Raw genomic sequence first — 21,137 nt, 5'->3', positions numbered from 1 at the left:
TCACCCGAGCACCGGTCCCATGGCCCCTGGCCCCTGCCTGCAGCTGGGGAGGGAAGGGCAGTGGCGCAACCTGCCCGCGGGTGCGAGGCCGATGCAGGCAGAGAGGTGGGGAGAGGGCAGAGACTTGGCTGACATTGCCAGTTCTTGGCCCCGACGCCTTCCTCCCGCACCGCCCAGCCCGGCGCCCGCCTGGCTCTGCCGGAGCCCCTCGCTCCTGGCGCAGCTCCCGCCTGCTGGGCCCGCATCCCCCCGCAGAGCAGCGTCGCCGAGGACGACCCCAGCCCCGCAGGTCTGCGGCGTTCCCACCCGAGGACCGGGCTGAGGCCGGGTAAGCTCATTTCACCTCTGGCCCAGGGCAGAGAGTGAGCCCAAAGCTTCCCCTTTAACAGCCCGCCCGCGGGACGCGCAGAGCGTGAATCGGAGCACGATGAAGCACAGCTCAGAGGGACCCTCCCTGCTGCGGAAAGACGATCTCGCTGGGCTTCGCGCTCCCCGGCAAATGTCCTGGCAGAGCCGCCCAACCCTCCCCGGGCCGCGGCAGCCGCCGCTCCAGGGCACCGCGGGACCTTTCGTGGGCGAGCGGACGCATCTGGAAGCCATCAGGCCCTGGCGCTCTGGGGGCCGCAGGGTTGGAGCCCCCTGGTCCCGCTCTTTGTTGGAGCCGCTGGAGCCTCCGGCTGGGCGGCGGGAGCCTCTGCCAGGGAGACACCCAATGATCTCAGCGCGGCCCCGGGGCGGGACGGCCGCCCCCCTCCTGGGGCGTCCGGAGGGGACGGGCAGGGATGGGACGGGCAGGGATGGGACAGGCAGGGATGGGACGGTGGCTGCCAGCCAAGGCCCAGGGCTCCCCCCGCCCCGCCTGGCATCCCCGGCACTCCCTGCCAGCCCCCACCCCAGGGTGCCGAGGAAGGGGCTCGGCCCATGCAGAGTCAGGACCCTGGTGCCTGGGACCCTTCTCCCAATGCTACCCCCCCCCCAGGGCAGATGCAGGCATCTGGAGCCCCGGGCTCAGCCTCCCCCCGTGCCACGGGACCCGCTCCATCCCCAGGGAAGCCCAGACCCCTGTCCTTGCTCTGCCCTGTCCCCCTCACCCTCGGCCCACTTGTCCCGCTCGTTAGTTCCCAGGGCTGGGAGGGAAGGGGGCTGTTGCCGGCCCCTCGCAGGCATGGGGGCAGGCAGGGGCTAGGCAGCTGCCCGCTGGCGTTTGAGCCCCTTTCCGGGCTCTGCTGAGCGTGAGGGCGGCTGCAAGGGGCACGAGGCAGCTGAGCCCTACGGCCGCAGCCACGGCCAGCCCGGGGGGCAGCCCGCCCAGCCTGGGGGGCCCGGCCCCCGTGCAGTTGGTGAAGTATTCAGTGTGGACCTGCAGGAAGAAGGTGTCGAGGACGGCGCCGGGCCATGGGCAGGAGAGCAGCTGGGCCAGCAGTTGGGTGCAGCTGGAGAGCTCGCTGTAGGTGCTGCAGAGGGGACGGCGTGAGGCCGGCCGGCCAGGACGGGGACACATCCACTGTGGTGGCCCCGCAAAGGCCCTGCTCTGAGCGTCCATTCGGCACCGCCGGGGCTGACGCCGACCCACCTGCTGATCTGCTCCCAGCAGCAGCGGCTGCCCTCGGGGGTGGCCATGAGGGTGGCGTGGAAGGGGGCCCAGCAGTAGAGGGAGATCCAGTCCCGGTAGGTGTCCTGGCAGCGGGCCGGCCCCCCCAGCACCTCCAGCGGTCCTGCAGAGCACCAGCCAGACCCTGGGATGCCGCTCCGCCCCCAGCTCTCCCCCCAAGCCCAGTTTCAGGGGGGCTGTTTAGGGTCACCCCTGGGGAACACTCCCAGCTCTGCCCAGCATGGGCCAGGCACGCCGTCTGCCGTGCAGGAGTTCAACACGTGGCCCTGGGGGTCCCATGCCGGGGCTGCCGGGGCTGCCTGTGGCTGTGGCAACCCCATGGGCTCAGCCAAGCCGGGACCTGGGCTCTCGTGAGCCCCAGCACAGATCGCACGGGGCCCAGCAAGGTCTGTGGGTGGATGGGGAGGACAGCCAGGATCGCGGGAGGGCAGCTCTACTCACCATCCTCGTCCAGGTACAGGTAGTGACCTGGAAGGACAGACGGTGCCATCGGCACTGGCAGGACCCGCAGGACCGTGCGAGGGCACTGTCCCCCGGGGGTGCAGACACCACCTCCGCCAGCAGCAGAGCCTGCAGCCACGGCAATGCTGCGGCAGCCGGGGCCAGAGCCACGCTGGGATGATGGCACCAGTGTCTTACCTTCATCCTCGAGGTCCCCATAATCGGCGTCCCCGCGCCCTGCAGCAAGGAGACACGGGGTGCCAGGGCTGCACAACCAGGGACAGCCCCAGTGCCCAGCCAGCTTTGGGGCACGAGCTGGGGTGGTCCCAGCACACCAGAGACCCCTCCTCCTCCCAGGCCAAGCTGAGCACAGCAGAGGTGACCTGGGCCAAGGGGAGGGAAGGGGAGCAGGAGGCCCCTGGCTCTTCCTCGGCCTTTGCAACCAGGGCAGGGCAGTTTCTGAGCAAAACACCAACCCCATGGGCAGGGCAGCGGGTGGCAAACCCTGCCCAGAGCACCCTCCGAGGGGAGGCCAGGAGGGGCCAGGGGAGCTGCCACCCAGCACGGACACATTGGGACGGAGGGGAGAAACGGGCCAGGGACCCTGTGGGGACTCATGGCCCAGCCAGACCCTGTGCCCGACCCCCCGGGCACCTCTGTGCAGCCCCCCGGCTGCCAGCCCCACGCCGCACCGTGCAGCAGCAGCCCCGGCGGCTGCGGGTCCGGGCTGCCCTTACCCCGCTGGAGCAGAGGAAGGAGCAGGCAGCAGAGGAGCCGCATCCCGAGGAGCATCCTCCCACCGCCGGGACCGCTGCGGCCGGGCTGGGGCTGCGCCCGGGGATTTATCCCGGTCCCCGGCCCGGCCCGGCCCTGCCCGCCCGCTCCCGAGCCAATGCCCGGGAAGGTCGGGGGGACGCCGGGCTCCCGCCCCGCCTGACTCAGCGAAGCTCCAAAGGCGTCAGATGCGGGCCCGGGCGGGCTGCGGGGCTGCGGGCACGGGCCGGCCCCGCTCGTCCTCCGCGGTCACCCCGGCGGGGCCGCCTGCCCCCCGCTCCCCCCCGCCGGGAAGCGGCACCCCGGATCCCGGACCGCCCGGAGTCGCGGCGGCGGCGCCGCCGCCCCGGGGCAGCCCCCAGCCCCCCGTCCGGCGGGGCCGGGGCAGCCGGCGCTCCGCACCGCGGCGTGCGGCGGGGCCGGAGGGGAAGGACGGGGCCCGCGCCGGGGCAGGACCCAGCACCGCCCGCTCCCCGCCGCCGGGGCCCCCGGAGCAGGAAGGCCGCCGCCAACAGCCGTTTCCTGCCCGGCGCCGCCGGAGGAAGCCCGGGGCCCGCCCGGCCGCGGAGACCGGCCCCGCCATCGGCCCGCAGCGATGCGGCACCCGCGTCCCCCGGGGCGCCGGGGCCGTCCCTGCCCGCTCTGCGGCCCCGGCGGCGGGGGCCAGGAGGGCCGCCGGAGCCGGGGCCGCCGGGGCGCCTCGTCGCGGAGCGCGGCACCGCCGGCCCAGGCTCCCCCCCGGGCCCGGAGGGCGGCAGAGCCGGGGCGGGGACGGGCGCTGCCCCGCCAAGCGCTTCCCGCGGGACCGGGCCGGGCCCGCAGCAGCGTCGTGTCGCGGAGAGCCCGCGGGGAGACGGGGCCGGGTGCAGCCGAGCGTGGGCGGGCACCGGGCCGGGCTGGCCACCGGGCTCGGAGCCGCCGGGCTCGGCCCGTTCCCCGCGGCCGGTGGGGGGCTTCTCTGGGCTGAAACGGGCCCGCCCCGCGGGCCCCGCCCGGGTGCCGCCGGGCCGCGCCCGGGCCCAGAGCGCCCCGCCGCCCGCGCTCCCCGCCCCGCCGGGGGAGCCGCCTGCGCCCCGGGCCCCACCGCTACCGGCGGCGGCGGCGCGGGAGCGGGGCGGGGCCGCGGCGCGGGGGCGGAGTCGGGGGCGGGGCCGGGCGCGGGGGCGGGGTCGTGCCGGGGCGGGGCCGGGCGCGGCGCAGGCGCGGCTGCGCAGGGGCGCGCGGCCTCCCCCGGCGCGATGGCCGAGGAGTGAGTGCGGGGCGGGGCCCGGGCCGGCGGCGCGGGGGGGCCGGGGCCGGGGCCGGGGCCGGGGCCGGGGCCGGGGGGCCCCGGGAGGCCGGGGTCCGGGGAGCCCCCGGGGGGCAGCTCCCGGGGGGCAGCTCCCGGGGGACAGCGAGGTCCCCGTGGTACCGGCTGGGGCCTGCGGGGGGCCGCGGCCGCCTGGGGCAGCGGCCGCGCGGGGCGGCGGGGCCGGGAGCCGCTCCCCCGCGCAGCGGCGCCGGCCGGCCGTGGCCCGCTCCGGTGCGTGTCACCGGCGCAGCCGGGCTGCGGCCCCCGGCGCGGGCCCGTGCTCGGCGCTGCCGCCGCAGCAGCCGTGCGGCCCCGCGGGGAGGCGCTCGGGCCCGGCCAGAGTGGCGGGGGCGGGGGGGGGGGGGGCGGTTGGGAGCCCCCGGTGCCGTCGCGGTCCGCGGCCGGGCTCGCAGCGCAGCCCGGGGCGCCCCGGGGCCGGGCGGCGGGGAGCAGCGCTCGGCGCGGGGGCCGAGCCCGGCCGGGGGTGCACCGCGCCCCGCGCCCAGCCCGGCCGGGGGGGCCGGGAGCCGCCGCTGCCCCCGCCGGGCCCGCGGCTCTCCAGCGGCGTGTCCCCGGGGAGGGCGGGGAACCCAGCAAAGCCCCCCGGGGCCTCTCGGGGGTGCAGCGCGGCGCCCGGGCCGCGGTCCGTTCCGCTGCCCGGGGCAGGCGGGAAGGCTCTGCCCACGGAGGGGGCGCGGGGGTTCCGGGGGGCAGGAGCGGCCGGATCCCGGCCAGCACGCTTCGTTCCCTGCCGCGGCCGACGTCCCCGAGCTCCCCGGGCTTGCCAGCGCACTTTGTGCCGTGGTCGTTCCGTAACGAGGATTAGTGCAGATTTACGCAGCGTTTTTTTCCTAGTTAAAGTCTGTGATGCATTTAAAATCCACAGGGATTTTTTTTCTAGTAGCGCTTGTTTACAGGATTAAGCTCTCCATTATTTGATATTTATTCTTTCTCTACTCCTATAGAAAAATGGAAATCGCCACTCCTCCAACGTCGAAGTGTATTATATACTGGAAAAGAAAAGTCAAGTCTGAATATATGCGTCTCCGGCAGCTCAAGAGGTTTCAGGCGAACATGGGAGCTAAGGTAAAGATGTAACGATGGTAGCTCTAGCTGCAAGGGTGTCTCCTAAATGCTTCGCTTTAGCTTATAGTATTTGAGCAGCTATCGGATGGGTGCTTCATCCTGTGAATTGATAAGCTGTGTTTTAGTTGCAAGCTGGGTAAGTTGGAAGAGATACTACTTCTCCTCACGCTCCATTATGAGCCTCGAGCCGTGCAGTCAGCGTCTGCTGTACACAGAAGTCCGTTGCCCGAGTGCTTGCATAACTGCAGCAAGAGGACTCATTTCCACTTGTTTTTTAAAGGGGACTTTAAAGTCCCTGCTGGAACCCTCTCAGTGCTGGTGGCTTTCAGATGACTTACTCTGATGCTCCTCTCCTTGGCAGGCAGGATTTTAGAAGAGGTCAGCTGGGATCAGGAGTTCTCAAAAGCTGCTGGCTGTTGGGTAGATTTTCAGCACAGTTTTGTACCAATGCTGAGTTTAATTAGAACTCCTTCTCATGAGTATCATCAATTTGAAACGCTCTGCCTTGCATACGTTTTGATACTTGAAACAAAATCTCAGGAGGGGCTTTAGTGTTCTCAACGTGATTTCTTAAATGTTGAGTGCTGCTTTCTCTCATTTCAGGCTCTGTTTGTGGCCAACTTTGCGAAGGTTCATGAAAAGACCCAAATTCTGAATGAAGACTGGAAGAAGCTTCGAGTCCAGCCGGTGCAATTGATGAAGCCGGTCAGCGGGCATCCGTTCCTAAAACAGGTGTGGAGAGCAAAAGGGGCACAGCAGCAGCAAGTGTGGACTAGAACCAGGGCTTTGCAGGGAGCTGTGGGGATACGGGATCGTTTTGTGTGTGTGCTGTCCTACGTCAGTGTCAGGCTGTGCCTCGCACTCTTCTGGGATGCAGAAATGGGCAAAAAAGCCCCCCAAAGGCTTTTCCTGTGAAGGAGCCCCGAAGAGTGAACGCGGGGCTTCACTGTGTTTGTCCTGAAGTGCGATTGCCCTCTGGCTGTGACTGCCTCCCGGGGCGGTTTCCTCACTGCCCTTCTCTTTACTCCTGTTCCAGTGTACTGTTGAGAGCATTTTCCCGGGATTTCCAAGCCAGACGCTGTACATGAGGACCCTGAACACGGTGGCGCTGGTGCCCATTATGTACTCCTGGTCCCCTCTTCAGCAGAATTTCATGGTACGTAGGAAAGCTCTGGGGTGCAAGGTCTTGGTGCGGTTAGTGTGTGAGTGTTACGTGGTTATGGAGTGATTGCGCCTTCTTCAACCCACTTGTTTCAAGCGATGTCTGCTTGAGCGATGACGGAAGGTATTGTTTTAGTTGCTTGTTTTGTTGAATCCCATAAAACAGCCTTGTATCCATGCTGTCTTACCCAGCTAGTCTCTCCTTTATGCCTGGCCCCTTGATAGGGTCACCATTATTTCACAGGATTCGAGGAGTAAATATGTGTTTTGGGGTCTTTTTTGTTGTTTTCTTAAGATTTTTCTTCCCTTTTAAATGAAGACTTTTATTTCTTAGGCAGGTCCTTTCCTTTGTGACTGGATTACCCTGGTGGTCTCATCGTAAGGATGCTACCGAGGATTAGTTCCTCTATCATAGCAGTGAGGGGAGTGATTTAAATGCCAATTTTGGTGTGGCATAGTTAAGATTATTTGTTAAACACCCAGGTGGTCTGTGGCTGGCCTGGCTCTTTGCCTGGTGTGGGGTGTGGATGTGTTCCTGCAACCCGCAGGGCTCTCTGAAGCCTCCTGTAGCGGCCGGGGGAGCAGGGTGACACCAGCGACTGTAATGCAAAGAGTCGGTCGGTGGTGCCATGGCAATGAAGGTGCAGTGTCCTTGCTCCTGTGGTTAGCGCGAGAATGCTCCTCAGCTTTGGCTGTGTTCCTCTGGGGAGTGAGTTACCGGTTTGCCTTTCGCTGTTCCAGTTCTACTCTGCCTTGAACACAATCTCTCTGACACTTTTTGGCTGTTTGTTATTTTTGGCAACGTGTGTGTTTCTGAGTTTCTGTGAGCCTTGGAGGCACTGCTCCTCTTTTTTAAAGCAAATTGCACTTTCAGGGGTCAGAGTTATGCTGCTGGCGTGGGATAACAATGAAATGTCAGTGATGAGACATCTGAAACGGCGGCCGGGGAGGCTGAACCTTTGCTTTGCGCTGTGCTGTCTGCGGGTCTGAACGGACAGGAGCAGCCTCAGACGCGCAGCCTGGCTGGGGATCAGCAAGCGCTGGTTTTCTGAATTGTATCTAATCTCTTTTCAGGTGGAGGATGAAACTGTTCTGTGCAATATCCCTTACATGGGAGATGAGGTGAAGGAAGAAGATGAAACTTTCATTGAAGAACTTATTAATAACTATGACGGGAAAGTTCATGGAGAGGAAGGTAACCTGGGAGCAGTCAGCACTGTCCATTCAGTCTCTTGCAAATGACATATCAAAGTGTTTAAGTCAAAAGATGTGTCGTGGTTTAACCCCAGCCAGCAGCTAAGCACCACGCAGCCACTCGCTCACTCCTCCCTGCGTCCCAGTGGGATGGGGAGGAGAATCGGGGGAAAAAAGTAAAACTCGTGGGTTGAGTTAAGAACGGTTTAATAACTGAAGTAAAATAAAATATAATACTAACAATAATAATAATGAAATATAATGATAATAGTAATGAAAAGGAATATAACAAAAAAAAAAAAAAGAAATAAAACCCAAGGAAAAAATACCAGTGATGCACAATGCAATTGCTTACCACCCACTGACCGATGCCCCAGCAGCGATCTGCCCCTCCCAGCCAACTCCCCCAGTTTATATACTGGGCATGACGTTCCATGGTATGGAATATCCCTTTGGCTAGTTCAGGTCAGCTGTCCTGGCCACGCTCCCTCCCAGCTTCTTGTGTACCTGCTTGCTAGCAGAGCATGGGAAACTGAAAAGTCCTTAACTTAGGATAAGCGCTACTTAGCAACAACTAAAACATCGGTGTGTTATCAACATTATTCTCACGCTAAATGCAAAACCCACTGTACCGCTACTAAGAAGAAAATTAACTCTATCCCAGCCAAAACCAGGACAAGGTGGCAGCAGTAACCAGCTTTTCTGTGGGAGCTCTTAGAGCAGAAAAACAGGAACTTGCCCGCTGTTGTAGTTTGCAAGGACACAGTCCTGCCTTTTGATATCCCGCTCCGTTCTAGGCCTGGGGTGCTCTGGAGCCGATGCTCTTGTTCACGGGGTTCACAGGCATGCTCTGGGATGCTGAAAAATGTGCTAGAGGTTAGGAGGAGCTCAGCAACCTCATTTTGCTTGTGACGTTAGCCGAGACTTTAATCAATCTTTTCAGAAATGAAAAGCCGGTGTGTTTCCCTGCAGTGCTGCCTACCCCATCATAAAACTCTGCCTGGAGGGAGGAAGGCAGTGGAAAACTCTCTGGTATGGCCTGTCCTCAGATCGCTAAAAATAGTACACCACTCTTATGACTCTCTAGCATTAAAATCCCACCTATCCCTACAAAATTGAGAGAAAGGTTCTGGTTGCTAACAATGTCATGTGGCTGGCTTGTGATTTACCACCATGAGGAGCATGAAAGATGATGGCATTCCCACAAACTGGCTGACATCTCTCTGTTTCAGAAATGATTTCAGGGTCAGTCCTCATCAGCGATGCTGTGTTCCTGGAGTTAGTGAACGCCCTGAATCAGTACTCGGACGAGGAAGAGGAAGGACACAATGATTCTGAGGTTAAACAGGAGGATGGGAAAGAGGAGCTGCCAGTCACAAGGAAAAGAAAGCGAATTGCAGCGGAAGGTGGGTTTGGCCACAGAAATTGGGGTTATGTTGGTCACGCTTCCATCCTGCCCTGCCTGAGTAGCTGGCCGCTGCTCTCCTGCCATCACTCTTGGTTATTAATGTGTCGCTAAGGCTAGTGACCAGCTTGGCAAGTTCTGGTGCAGTAGTCGAAAGCAGAAGGGAAATCGGTGGTTCTCAGTGTCCCCTGTGGACAGGATAAGCAGTCACCAGCTTAAAGTGTGGTGAGGAAGAATTTGGATGAGTCATCTGGAAAACCATTTCATGGTAAGATTAGCAAAGCAGTGGGGTATTATCTGAGGAGGCTGTGGGATCTCTGCTCGTGGAGGTTTTAACTGCCGGTCTGGCAAGCGCCTGTCAGTAAGTTTGTAGGTGGATCTGATTCTGCTGTAGGCCAGGGAGGTGGAGCTTTTCAAATCCCTTCCAGACCCGTTTTCCATGTGTTAGTGTTCCTCTTCCCTCTCCTGTGCCACCTGGAGTTCTTGTTGCATAGAGGAAGCTCTGGTTTGTGGGATTTTCATGTGTCCTGCATGACCTTAGGAATGCTGACTGGTAGTTTTGTCTTTGGTTTATAGTGGTACGGGTAGCACAAATACCAGGACCTTTCATAGGTGTAGAAACGCGTTGTCTGCAAATCCTGTCTTGGTAAAAATAAATAGTAATAATCCTTAAGAAGTCATTAATACTTCCATCAATACATTATGCTGCTCTGAAAGTGGCAGTGTACTGCATCTGGAAATGCCTTAGCCTAGTTGCAGGACAAAAGGTTTATCCATAGTATATGGGATTACATTTCTGTCTCTTAAAATACGATCCTGAACACCTACTGGAATCGCTCTCTGTGGAAGAAGGGAAGACATATTTGCGTCCAGCTTAACTGAGGAATTGTCTCTCTTCTTTTTCTCAGGTAACAAGAAGTGTTCAAAGAAGCGGTTTCCAAATGACATGATATTCACTGCTATTTCTTCTATGTTTCCTGAATATGGCTTCCCAGATGATATGAAAGAGAGGTAGAAGATCTCTACTTAAGTTGTCTGTTACCTTTCTTAGCAATAATTGAAATCTGTATTTCAGAAAACAGCACTGTGCTCTGACCAGAAAATAGAGCTCAGTTGGCTGCAGGCACCGAGAGCAGAGCGGTTTTTGAGCGTTAGAAGCTTTAGTTTAGCCTCACGATATCTGGGCCAGAGTCCTACTGGCCCAGATAGTAATGTAGTCGTGTAAAATGTCCCAGATTAGGAAAGCATGCGCATCTGTGGGTGTTTCTGTTTGTCGAATAGGTACCGGGAGCTGACGGAAGTGTCGGACCCGAACGTGCTGCCGCCGCAGTGCACTCCCAACATAGACGGGCCGTGCGCGAAGTCGGTCCAGCGGGAGCAGTCCCTGCACTCCTTCCACACCCTCTTCTGCCGCCGCTGCTTCAAATACGACTGTTTTCTGCATCGTAAGTGCAGTCTCGGCCGGACGCTTCCCTAGAGCCCTTTTCTCCTCATTTTTCCTCAGTGCTTCATACCTCTGTACGCCTTGCTTAGTGTCTGTGCTGCAGTCTTTAGAGGGTGGTGCCTCCCCGGAGTTTGCAGTGGAGCCTTAGGAGCTGACAGGTGCCCAGAAGCCTTTTATAAAGACGGCTCCACTCATTTCCTCAAACGGATGGTAAACCGACCTGCGTGGCCGTCCCCTCTTTCTCACCATTGTTCAGCACGCCGCGTTCGAGCCTCCTGGCAGTTTGTGCCAGAAATACTGCCGCGCCTAGACGTTACTCTTGCTTTGCAGAAGCTCATCAGGGAAAGGCATGAATGTTTCACTTCCAAAGTCTGGACATGCCCCTGTGTTTTGTTGCCTCACTGGAACTTACAGCTTCATCTTAGTCATGTTCCTGCGGTTTGTCCTGCCAAAGCCTTTTGGATACTGATTAGCTGTTGGACCTGCTGTTTCCCAGGTCTAAGTCACAGGACTCTTTCCAGTGAATTATTTATTAAAAGATATAATATTAAGATCATGTGGTCTTTTTGTTTCAGTCTGAAAGCAGATCTTTTTCCTATGGCCTCTCCTTCCCAAGTGTTCCCCCACTGCTGCTGAGTCCCCATCCTGGGTTGGAGCAGGGCTGGCCAGGAGGTCCTGCCGCCTCGTTCCCCGCTGCTGGGAGAGCTGCTCGGGCACTCTTGCTGACTGCGTCAGGCTCCCACTTACTTCGTTGAGCTCGTGCTGCCCCTGTCCCTTGCAGCGTGGGGGGAGACTCTTGGAGGATGCTAATAGTAAAGATAACTATTATTTTTTCAGCTTTTCATGCTACTCCTAATGTGTACAAACGAAAGAATAGAGAGACCAAGATCGAGCCAGATCCTTGCGGAGCAGACTGTTTCCTCTGGCTGGTATGTTTCTGCGTTGCTGCTTTTGAAACCACGAGAGAAGTGGCCTGGGCAGCCCTGCTCTGCAGAACTCTGTGGGTCCTTTTCACAACTTTGATGATTTTTCAGAATTAGTTCTAATCCTCATTGGATTCAGGGGAGCACGAATCCAAATGCAGACCTTACCAGGTGCATATTTTAGCAAATCTCCAACGAAGACTAATTTCGTAGCTAGCAGATGGGAAATTGTGGTGACAAATGATTTCCCTGGACTCAGTGCAGCGTTTGAAAAATGAAGCCTGGGTTAAAAATGCTGGGGAAGAAATCTAGCATATGTGGGGAAGGCTCGAACTATTTTAAAAGTGATCTTTCAGAAACGTAGCCTAGCTGTGTTACCGGGGATGAGAGCTGCAGATCGGAAGAGCTGGCTGCAGGGGGGTGGGTGCGCTCGGTGGTGTCGGAGCTGGTCAGCTGGCTGAGATACGGGGTGTCCCGGGGAGCTGCGGGGCTGGAGCAGAGGGAGAGGCCAGGAGAACTTCATTGCCAGGGCAAGAGGCAGGAGAACGGCCTGGAAGGCAGGGCCAGGGAGCCTCTTCTGAGCAGGCAGCGATGCCGAAGGAAGCAAAGCAGGAACGTGCAGTGCGGGCAGCTGGCAGGGCCTTGGCAGTTGCCGAAGTGACCACGCACGGGTCTTCCGCCTTCTCTTGGTGGTGGCAGGGCAGGGCTTGTCCCAGGGCCTGTGGAGAAGCCTTTCTGTGTTCCCTGGTCATCTGCCACCCGCCTTGTCTTCTGCTCTGATTGCAGGAAGGAGCCAAGGAGTTTGCTGCGCTGCACAACCCCAGGTCCAAGTGCTCGGGCCGGCGCCGCCGGAGGCACCACGTGGTGGGCGCTTCCTGCTCCAACACCTCGGCTTCCGCCGTCGCTGAGACGAGGGAGGGCGACAGCGACCGAGACACGGGCAACGAGTGGGCCTCTAGCTCCTCGGGTAGGATGCCAGCCCAGAGACACCTCACTCCCCTCTGGCAGTATGCGCAGTAAGGACATGCGGCTCCTCGCAGCTGGGGCTCTCCCTGGCTTGCCTCTGCGTCCCGCACAGGGATGTGGAGTTCGGAGTTAGCAAACAGAGTCGGTGTTGCCAGCTGGGCTTAAACAAACACGAGGGACACCAGGCTCTTCCCTTGCTGTTGTGGGATTCACTGTCCTCTCCCCGAAGGAGGAATGTTGCCAGGCAAAGCGAGACCTTTGCTGGGACCTGCAAAGCCAGGAGCCCTTGGCTCTGAGCACCTTGCCTGGCTGTGCATGAGGCAAGTGCCCCCGGCAGGGCAGTGCCCGGGCAGCGCCGGTCTGTGCATGTGTCCCTGCTGCGGCACAGGGCAGTGGCCGAGGAGCTGTCGAGGCGGGGGGCTTGTCCGTGGACCTGCCAGGGGTGAGCGCTTCCTCGGTGCCGCAGACAAGCATGAAGCTGCTCCTGCCATGCCGGGGGAAGTGGTGGTGGCTGGGGCAGAATGAGCTTCTGCGGGGCAGAGGGCTCCTGTACGTCTGGGTCCCATCTCGGGCAGGAGAGGAGAGAGCGGCTTCCTCATCCTTGGGCCTCTCTGGTGCTGCTGCCCTAGTCAGGGGGCTCTGGGCCAGCCCTGGAAGGGGAAGGTGGCACGGTGGCTCTGGTGCTGCCTTGCTGCAAGGGGGCCAGTGCCACCGTACCAGCCGGCGCTGGGCTGCCTGGCTAGAGGCAGGAGCGTGCGGCAGGGAACGCGGTGCAGAGGTGCCGGGAGGTGTAGAGGCTGGGGCGAGGCAAGGTGTCAGGCACTGCTGGGGGACCGCTGCCCTTGGGAGCTGTGATGGCGAGTGTGCGTTCTCCCATGTTGTGTTTGGCCTAACGTCTGCCTTTCCTGCCAGAGGCAAACTCCCGCTGCCAGACCCCCACCAAGCAGAAGCTGAGCCCGGCCTCCTCCCAGTTGTTTGCGGTGGAGACGCCGCAGGAGCCCGTCGAGTGGACGGGAGCCGAGGAGTCGCTCTTCCGCGTCTTCCATGGGACCTACTTCAACAACTTCTGCTCAATTGCCCGGCTGCTGGGAACAAAGACGTGCAAGCAGGTGGGTGCCTGGAGAGGGCAGGCACTGCAGCGCCTGGCCCAGCAGCAGGAGAGAGGCCTTGGCCGCTGCTTGCCTGTTGTTTGTTCTTCTCTGCCACAAATCGCCTCGAGGAATGTGTTGCATCAACACTTTGTGGAGTTCAGTGTTGTTATTTTGCAGTGGTGCTGCTGTTTGCAGAACGAGCCGTGCGCACGCCCGGTGCTGTTAGCTTCCTCCAGAGTGCCTTGTCCGAGGCCGGGCACACTGGCAGGGCAGGCGCTCTTGTTTCCCAGGCAAGAGAAGCAATGGCACCCGTGGTCAGTGAAACTGGGGGCAGAACTGCCCGCTTACTGGCGCCAGGACTGGGAGCCCCCCTGTGTGTGCTGGCTTGCATTCTCTGTTTATGCTTTAGATAAAAACAACTTGAGTACACTGAACTTTATTCTTCTTTTTGCTTCTATTCTTTGGTAGGTCTTTCAGTTTGCAGTGAAAGAATCACTTATAACAAAACTGCCAACAAACGAATTAATGAATCCATCCCAGAAGAAGAAAAGGAAGCACAGGCAAGTGTTGGACAAGCTTGTTTTTTTCTTAAAATGCAACCAGATCCACTGCTTTTTGTGCCAACGCATTCTCGGTAATCCCCATCTGGCTCCCATCTGCGTGCACGTCCCGCTGTCGCACAGGGCTGCTGGTGCTGCTGGCTGGGCGCTGGCCCCTGGCCTGTCTCCCCAGTGCTGCTGCCCTGGCTGGCAGGCTCTGCGGCCCTGGGCTCAGCCCCGGAGGAGCGGGCAGCACGGTGCCTGGCTGCAGTGCCGCACTGCTGCGGGAGGGCCGGTACCGCTGTCCTAACAGCAGCCTTAGCCTCAGCTCCCTGACTTATAATCTACTTTCGGTGTGCTGATCCCAGTGTGTCCAGTATTATTCTGGCTCTACCATTTGCCTTGAATAACTTCTGCTGTAGCTGCATCATTCTCATCTTTCTCCGCTTTATGGCCGGCTGATGGTTATTAATGTGCGAAGCTGCCAGACTCGCTGGAATCGCCTGTCTCCCGCTGCCGTGCTGACCGGCGGTGCCGAGCAGTCGCGGCCGGCTCTTCCTGACGGGCTCGCGTGTCCCCTCAGACCCTCTCTGCTTCTCTTCCAGGCTGTGGGCTGCGCACTGCAGGAAGATTCAGCTGAAGAAAGGTAGCGTTTGCTGTGGCTGCGTCACGCCAGGTTTGCGTGGCCGCTCACCCGTGGGATCGAGTTCTCCGTCTCTGACTCGCGCAGCGGGACGGCCGCGTCCTGCTCTCCAGCCCGGCAGCTGCAGCAGCGCAGAGGGGGAGCGGCTCCCCACAGCCGGGCTCCTTGGGGTGCCGCGGGCCGGCCCCGCTGCGGCTGTGCCGTGGGAATCGCCGCCGTGCAGATGCTCTCTGTGAGGCTGTACGTGCGCCGTGGTCTTCCTCCAGCCAGAGGGGAGCCTGAGGTTTTGTGTGCAGCCCCGCTGTAAAATGGGCTGTGGGGTGCAGAGCAGACGTGTGCCGTGTGCCGGCAATCGCAGCCGTGTGTCTGTGCGAGCTGTGTGCTGGGTGCTGCTGGGCTCCCTGCCCTCTGCAGGCAAGCGGGGAGCTTGCACCTTCCCGCTCCAGAGCCCTGGGCGTCCTGCTTTTAAATGTTTCTGCAATGTGCAGCTTCTAATCCGGGCGTTTCTCCTCTTGTTCTAGATAATTCGCCTACCCAGGTGTACAACTACCAGCCCTGTGACCACCCCGAGCATCCCTGTGACAGCTCCTGCCCTTGCATCATGACTCAGAATTTCTGTGAGAAGTTCTGCCAGTGCAACCCCGACTGTAAGCAGAAACCTAGGACTATTGGGCAGGAAAGCAGCCAGCTCTCCTGACACAGACCAGAGGGAGGGTGCGGAGCTGGGACTTGCTGGAGGCCTGCTTTATGCCTGCTTTATTCCTGCATTCACTGCTCTGTCCATCTGCAGCAGTTTGATTACCAGTCTGCTGAAGTCCAAAGGGAAACTATTCCATGCTGCCCCATGACTCTCAGCAGCTGAGATACGTGCTCTTGTTAGAGAATGCTTGTCCACATGTCTGTATCCAGCATCAACAACCCACGGGTGATGCTGCTGGTTCCCTGAGAGCAGGATGTGTGGCCAGCAGTTAGGGTGGGAGTTGGGTCACTGCTCTGCCACGGTTATTTTTCCTCTCTGGGCTTCCGTTCCCAGCTCTCAATGGAGATAACCGCGCTTGCCCACATTGGTGGGGCTTCTGAGGGTGGATTTGTTAAGGGTTATGACACAGCTTGGGGCTGGAAGGACTACAGGGTGACAGGGAGCCAACTCAGGCTCCAAGATTCTCTGTACTGATCTGTTATGTTTATATTATCCAAGTAGTTTATTTTCAAACTGCACATAATTAGTCCCAAGAGGCAGATCAGCATCTCCAGCCACACATACGGGAAGGACCCTGTGCATGGTCTGTGCTCTGCTAGGTGTGAGCGGTGCTCAAAGCTCCTGTGCACGCAGAGTATTTCTGTGATTTACTTCCAGCTCCTGGGTGCCCAGGCTGCCTCGTGTTCACCTTGTCTCGTTGTGTTCTTAGTGAGCGCTGTCCTGGTGGCTTCGGGGGGCAGGAAGGCGGGCTGGGGGCTCCTGTCTCTGCTGCCCAGAGCAGAGTGGATGCAGAGCTCTTTATTAGCACAAAGGCACCTTCCTTATGTTAGCAGGGCGGTGGGCAGGCAGCGTGGCCCTTGGTCACAGACAGGCTTAGTTCTGTACCTGCCCAGGGCCTGCCAGGGCGAGACCTGGCTCAGGAGGAGCTTCGGTGGGGCAGGGACACTGCATGGCCCCTCTATTCTCTGAAAAACCTCACGGTGCAAAACCGTGGGCTGTGTTGCTGCAGGTCAGAACCGCTTCCCAGGCTGCCGCTGTAAAACCCAGTGCAACACCAAGCAGTGCCCGTGCTACCTGGCCGTGCGGGAGTGCGATCCGGACCTCTGCCTGACCTGCGGGGCTTCGGAGCACTGGGACTGCAAGGTGGTCTCCTGCAAGAACTGCAGCATCCAGCGAGGTCTCAAAAAGGTATTGGCAGCAGCATGGCTCTGGACTGCTGGCAGGGGGCTGCCTTGGGGTAGAGCTGACAAACAGAGCTCCGGCTGCCTGGGAGAGGGTGTGCGAGCCACCCGCAGCTGCCTGAGTGAGGAGGGCTGGACGAGAAGCTGCTCTGCCCCAGGCTTCTGTAGCACTTAATCTGGAGTATGGATTATGGATATGAAAATCGGGAGGCGGGAGTTACGTGAGGAAGGGTGAGAGCAAGGGAGCGTAAAAAGTGACTCCAGAGAAAGGTTTAGTCCTGAATTCTGCTGGTCAGGGCAAGGGATTGGACGTGAAAAAGACAAAAATTCAGAGAAAGATGCAAATCAGCGGGTGTCAAGTAATGTGCAGCTCCAGCCTAATGGTGCTATGACGTGTAAGTCTGTAGGGAGCCGTGTGTCACCTTAAACCAGGGGATGCTGGAGAGACACTGGCTCCCCTTTGCTCCTTGACCCTGTGATGTTGGGACTTGGAGCATGGCAGCCAGCACAACACGGCTGTTCCTGGGCACTGCCCTAACCCCGGTGTGTGCAACTGTGCCGGGAGGTGGAGAGCTCTTCGCTGTTGCTTTCTGGTCTGCCTGATGGACAGGGTGTGATCTGTGTGCTGGGAGGTGGTGGGCCTGCCGACCGTAACCGTTTCCTTTTCACCTTGGCTCCAGCATTTGTTGCTGGCACCATCGGATGTTGCTGGCTGGGGGACTTTCATCAAGGAATCTGTGCAGAAGAATGAGTTCATCTCTGAGTACTGTGGTGAGGTCAGTGCTTCTGCCCGTGCTGGGGCTGCTGTACTGTGTGCTCGGGAGGCTGCGTTTAGTGGAAGTGCTTCCTTTGGCTGCTGGTCCAGCGGGGACAGTGTGCCTTCCCCAGCTCGGCCACGGGCTCGCTCTGACCAGATTTAGAGATTGAATCTTGTACTATTTTGGGACCCATCTCGGTACTTCTCGGCCCTCCACTGTGGAGGAGCGTGTTCTGTGTGTGGTGCTCCCTGGGAGCCCAGCTCTTGTCTCTGCTCCCTCCCTGGGAGCCCTGGTGAGCTCCTGCCCGTTGGGGTGGGAGGGCAGGAGGGTGTTTCCAGGAGGTAGGCGAGTGCCGCTCCTCGCAGCGATCATCGCTGTGCCCTCGGGCGCCGAGTCTCTCAAGGTGTTCTCCTTCTCCAGCTTATTTCACAGGATGAGGCTGACCGGCGAGGGAAGGTCTATGACAAGTACATGTCCAGCTTCCTCTTCAACCTCAACAACGGTAACTCGCCTGGGGCTTCGAGGGGTGGAGGAGACTTGGGCTTCCTGGCAGGGGGCTGGTGGCCGGGCCGGCAGTCTCAGCCCATCTGTCGCCTGAGTGGCGGGCCTGTCTTTACACTACAGTTTTCTTTTTTTTTGTTAATAGATTTTGTTGTTGACGCCACCCGCAAAGGAAATAAAATCCGCTTTGCCAATCACTCGGTGAACCCCAATTGCTATGCCAAAGGTAAGATATCCCTGCCCGGTCAGACCTCGGTGGGGAATGGCTCTCTGGGGTCCTTGCTCAGCTCTGGGATTGCAGCAGATTCTCTGGGGTCCCAAGTCACCCTGAGCCTGTGGGAGCAGCAGAACTTCAAAGACCTGGACAAAGCCTCCTCCCCTCTGCAGCAAATCACGTTCCTGCTGGTGAGGGCCCCGCTCAGCTCTGCGGTGGCCCTGGCCTCGCAAGGAGAGGTCCCCGCTAGAGAGCGGCTGGGAGCTCCCCCGGGAGCGCCCCGTTCCTGCTAGGCAGGAGCTCGGGTACCGTGGCCCCGGGGGTTGGCTGGTGGCCAGGCAGGGCAAAAGTGCTGCGAGACCTCCTGGCCTGAGCTGGAGCTGCACGTTCTCTGACCTAGTCTCTCTGGTTGCAGTCGTGATGGTGAATGGAGACCACCGGATAGGGATCTTTGCCAAGAGGGCCATCCAGGCGGGAGAGGAGCTTTTCTTTGATTACAGGTACCTTGGGGAGCGGCCGGCTGGAGGCTGGGGTGCAGGGTTGACCCCGCTTTCTGTGCGCACGTTTGTGGGGAGCGCGGGAGGTCATTACAGCAGCTGTGACTTTCCTGTCTTGTAGGTACAGCCAGGCAGACGCCCTGAAGTATGTCGGCATAGAGAGGGAGACAGATATCATCTAGGCTCTGTGCGAGGCGGTCCCCAGCACACCTTGCTGCTGCACCTTGTAAGCAATGCCATGTTTGCTTCACGCTGACATGACTGCTGCTGTTCCCGTTGCTGTGTGTGTCACAAGTGCTACTTTCCATCCAGACGCCCGGAGAGAGACTCGGGGCAGGAGTGTGAGCGGCTGCTGCCCAGGTAGCAGCTTTGCCAGCCCTGGGCTGGGGCAGGCTCTGGAGCCTTGCTCTGCGGGTGGTCTCCCGGGCTGGAGGGAGCCCGTGGACCAAGGCAGCTGGGGCTTGAAGGAAAGCTGTGGTGTAGGAGGAGGGACGGCCACGAATTCTCAGTCTCTTCCCATTTTCTGCCCACTGCTGGAAGAATAAGAGCGAGCGAGGTCCTGCCTGCACCGAGACCCGGGGCACAGCTGGGGGGCAGAGGGGCTGGTGCTCCCCTCCAGCCCTGTCCCCTGGGATAGGCTCTGGTCTCGGGTGCTACCTCTTGCTGCCTGTTTTGTCCTGTTGACGAGGACAGCGACAGGGTTGGAAGCCATAAGACATGGCTGCAGTGGTCCCTGGGCCCCAGGCTGCTGTCGCTGAGGCTCTGTTTCTCCTCTGCCCTGGCTGGCTGGGGGACAGAGACCACCTGGCTGTGGTTGGCGTGGCACGATGCCTGGGGATGGGGAGAGCAGCACTATGCAAAAAGTCACTTTGGGTAGGGACGCCACTGAGCTGGTTAGAGACGATGTTACGGGGCTGCTGCTGCAAGCACAAGAGGAGTCCGGCAGCAGCGGGAACCCGTGAGCCTGAGGAAGCCCTTCCAGCCTGTGGCATTTTCTCGTGGCTGTGGGGTGGCTGGTTGGCTCGTGGCCGTCCCCAGCGCTCTGCTGCGTGGCCCTTCTGGGGCTGGCATGTGGATGCTTCTGCTGGGCAACTTTGGGACCACCGGGGGGGGACTCCCGCTGACCGGCTGGGCTGCACCCAGAGCAGGAGACGGGCCTCGGCCACCCCCTGCTCTGGGCAGGCGCTTCCTGACCACGCGATACCAGAGCTGGTTCCTCCACCCTCCTCTGTCAGGACAGTCCCTTTGGGAGCGGCACGGGCACTGTGGGAGGTGTCGGGGACTTCAGCAGCCAGCAGAGCGGGTCCCCTTGGGGCAAGAGCCTTTCGTTGCACAGGAGTTGTTGAATGTTGCTGTGCCGAGGTTTGAACAGGGTGCAGCAGACCTGCCGCTGCCTGCAGTGACCCGGGGAAGGCTCCTCAGAAACCTGCCTAGGGGTTTCTGACGCTCTGGTCCTGTCTCTGTCCCTGGGGATAAAGGGGAAATGTTCTGTAGCAGGGTGAGGTTTGGCCTTAGCACCCAGTGCAAAAAGAAAAAGAAAAAAGCACTTTAATCCTTCTCAGCCGGCAGCCGGGCCCTGTGTAGTGCTCTGGGGGTGGAGGGACCACAGAGGTCCCAGACGGCTGTTGTTCCTCAGCAGCACCTTTGCAGGGATGTTGCTCCGGGCCTGGGATGGGGCAGTCTGGATGGGGGGCTCTTCCCTGAGCAGGGCCTGGGGTGACCTGAAGGATGGGGCTGTCTCCTAGGAGCCACGTATGCTGCCAGCCGACTGCCTGGCCTGATGCTGGGTGCTGGAGGGTGCTTGGCCGAGCGTCCAGCGCTGGGCTCCTGGGATGGCCCGAGGAGCCTGGCTGAGCCCTGATGTGGCACTGAGGGGGCCGGAGCCCCTCACCCCCTTTAGGGGGGCAGTGGCGCGGAGGGTGGGCAGCGTTTGTCCGGGAGCACCGCACAGAGGTGAACAGCACTGGGGCCCTCACCCTGCATCTTTGGGGAACCATGGGGCTCCCAAGGCGCAGCCCCGTCCCAGCCGTGTGGTCCACGAACGCAGAGAGGTGCTGGGTCTGCCCCGGGAGCCGAGCCCTCCCTGGCACAGCTGTGTGCCATGCCTTTCCCAGCCTCCCCCTGTGGCAGGTGAGGCTGTTCCTCCGTCCGTCCTTCCTGCTGTCCGTGACGCCCTCCTGGGGCTCAGAGGGGTTTGGGTCTGTCTGGAGCAGCACTTGTACCCTGGCACCTGCCTGAGCCCTGCTCCCTGTCGCCTCCGTCCGCCCGGCTCCCCCCCCCCGAGCCTGCTCTCAGCTCAGCGTCCTCTGCCACTTTGGCCATATCTGCACTACGCCAGGCTTGTGTCTGTGGTTTGTTGACGGTGAATAATAATGCACTTTAAAAATAATGTGGCTTGTAGCCTTTGTCATAATAAAGTGGTAGCGAACATCCTCCCGCACCTTGCTGGCCTCTGTTACCCCGGGGAGCAGCTACCCTGAGCTGCATCCAGCCCCAGCTCTCTACATCCTGCATCCCGCTCTGGGAGTCCTTCCCGCAGGTGCAGGCTGAGCCATGGCGGGGGGAGAGGAGCTGCTGCCCAGGCGCGCGAAGGCTGGGGAGTGTCAAACGCCGTCATTCTGCCTTTATTTGAGTATCTTCACATCTCATTCAACAAAACAAGTTTTTTAAAAATAAAGTGCCCAGTGGAGCTAGGCCTTTGGGTAGATAAATGCAT

The 21,137-nt window shown here is 60.1% G+C and overlaps 1 protein-coding gene across 4 annotated transcripts; it reads left to right on the top strand.

Moving 5' to 3' along the window:
* The first annotated feature begins 4,067 nt into the window (after positions 1-4,067).
* On the top strand, positions 4,068-21,069 carry EZH1 (enhancer of zeste 1 polycomb repressive complex 2 subunit). Of its 4 annotated transcripts, XM_050911660.1 has the most exons (20): positions 4,068-4,076; positions 5,084-5,204; positions 5,808-5,936; positions 6,241-6,360; positions 7,440-7,560; positions 8,792-8,965; positions 9,873-9,975; positions 10,246-10,409; positions 11,246-11,337; positions 12,118-12,298; positions 13,210-13,406; positions 13,857-13,948; positions 14,533-14,573; positions 15,092-15,217; positions 16,280-16,458; positions 17,132-17,227; positions 17,630-17,711; positions 17,856-17,936; positions 18,340-18,428; positions 18,547-21,069. In XM_050911660.1, exons 2-20 carry the CDS (start codon positions 5,088-5,090, stop codon positions 18,601-18,603), a joined length of 2,241 nt encoding a protein of 746 aa, XP_050767617.1. In that variant the 5' UTR covers positions 4,068-4,076; positions 5,084-5,087; the 3' UTR covers positions 18,604-21,069. The 4 variants fall into 4 exon arrangements, with proteins under 4 accessions (XP_050767617.1, XP_050767619.1, XP_050767618.1 ...); XM_050911662.1 differs by lacking the exon at positions 4,068-4,076 and having other exon boundaries at positions 4,921-5,204; positions 5,808-5,909; positions 18,340-18,424; positions 18,543-21,069; XM_050911661.1 differs by lacking the exon at positions 4,068-4,076 and having other exon boundaries at positions 4,921-5,204; positions 18,340-18,424; positions 18,543-21,069.
* The last annotated feature ends 68 nt before the right edge of the window (positions 21,070-21,137 follow it).

This window comes from Gymnogyps californianus, chromosome 28, assembly GCF_018139145.2.
Source record: "Gymnogyps californianus isolate 813 chromosome 28, ASM1813914v2, whole genome shotgun sequence".
Classification (NCBI taxonomy): domain Eukaryota; kingdom Metazoa; phylum Chordata; class Aves; order Accipitriformes; family Cathartidae; genus Gymnogyps; species Gymnogyps californianus.
Note: the sequence above shows the minus strand (reverse complement) of the source record. Positions and strands in the feature narration are given on the sequence as shown.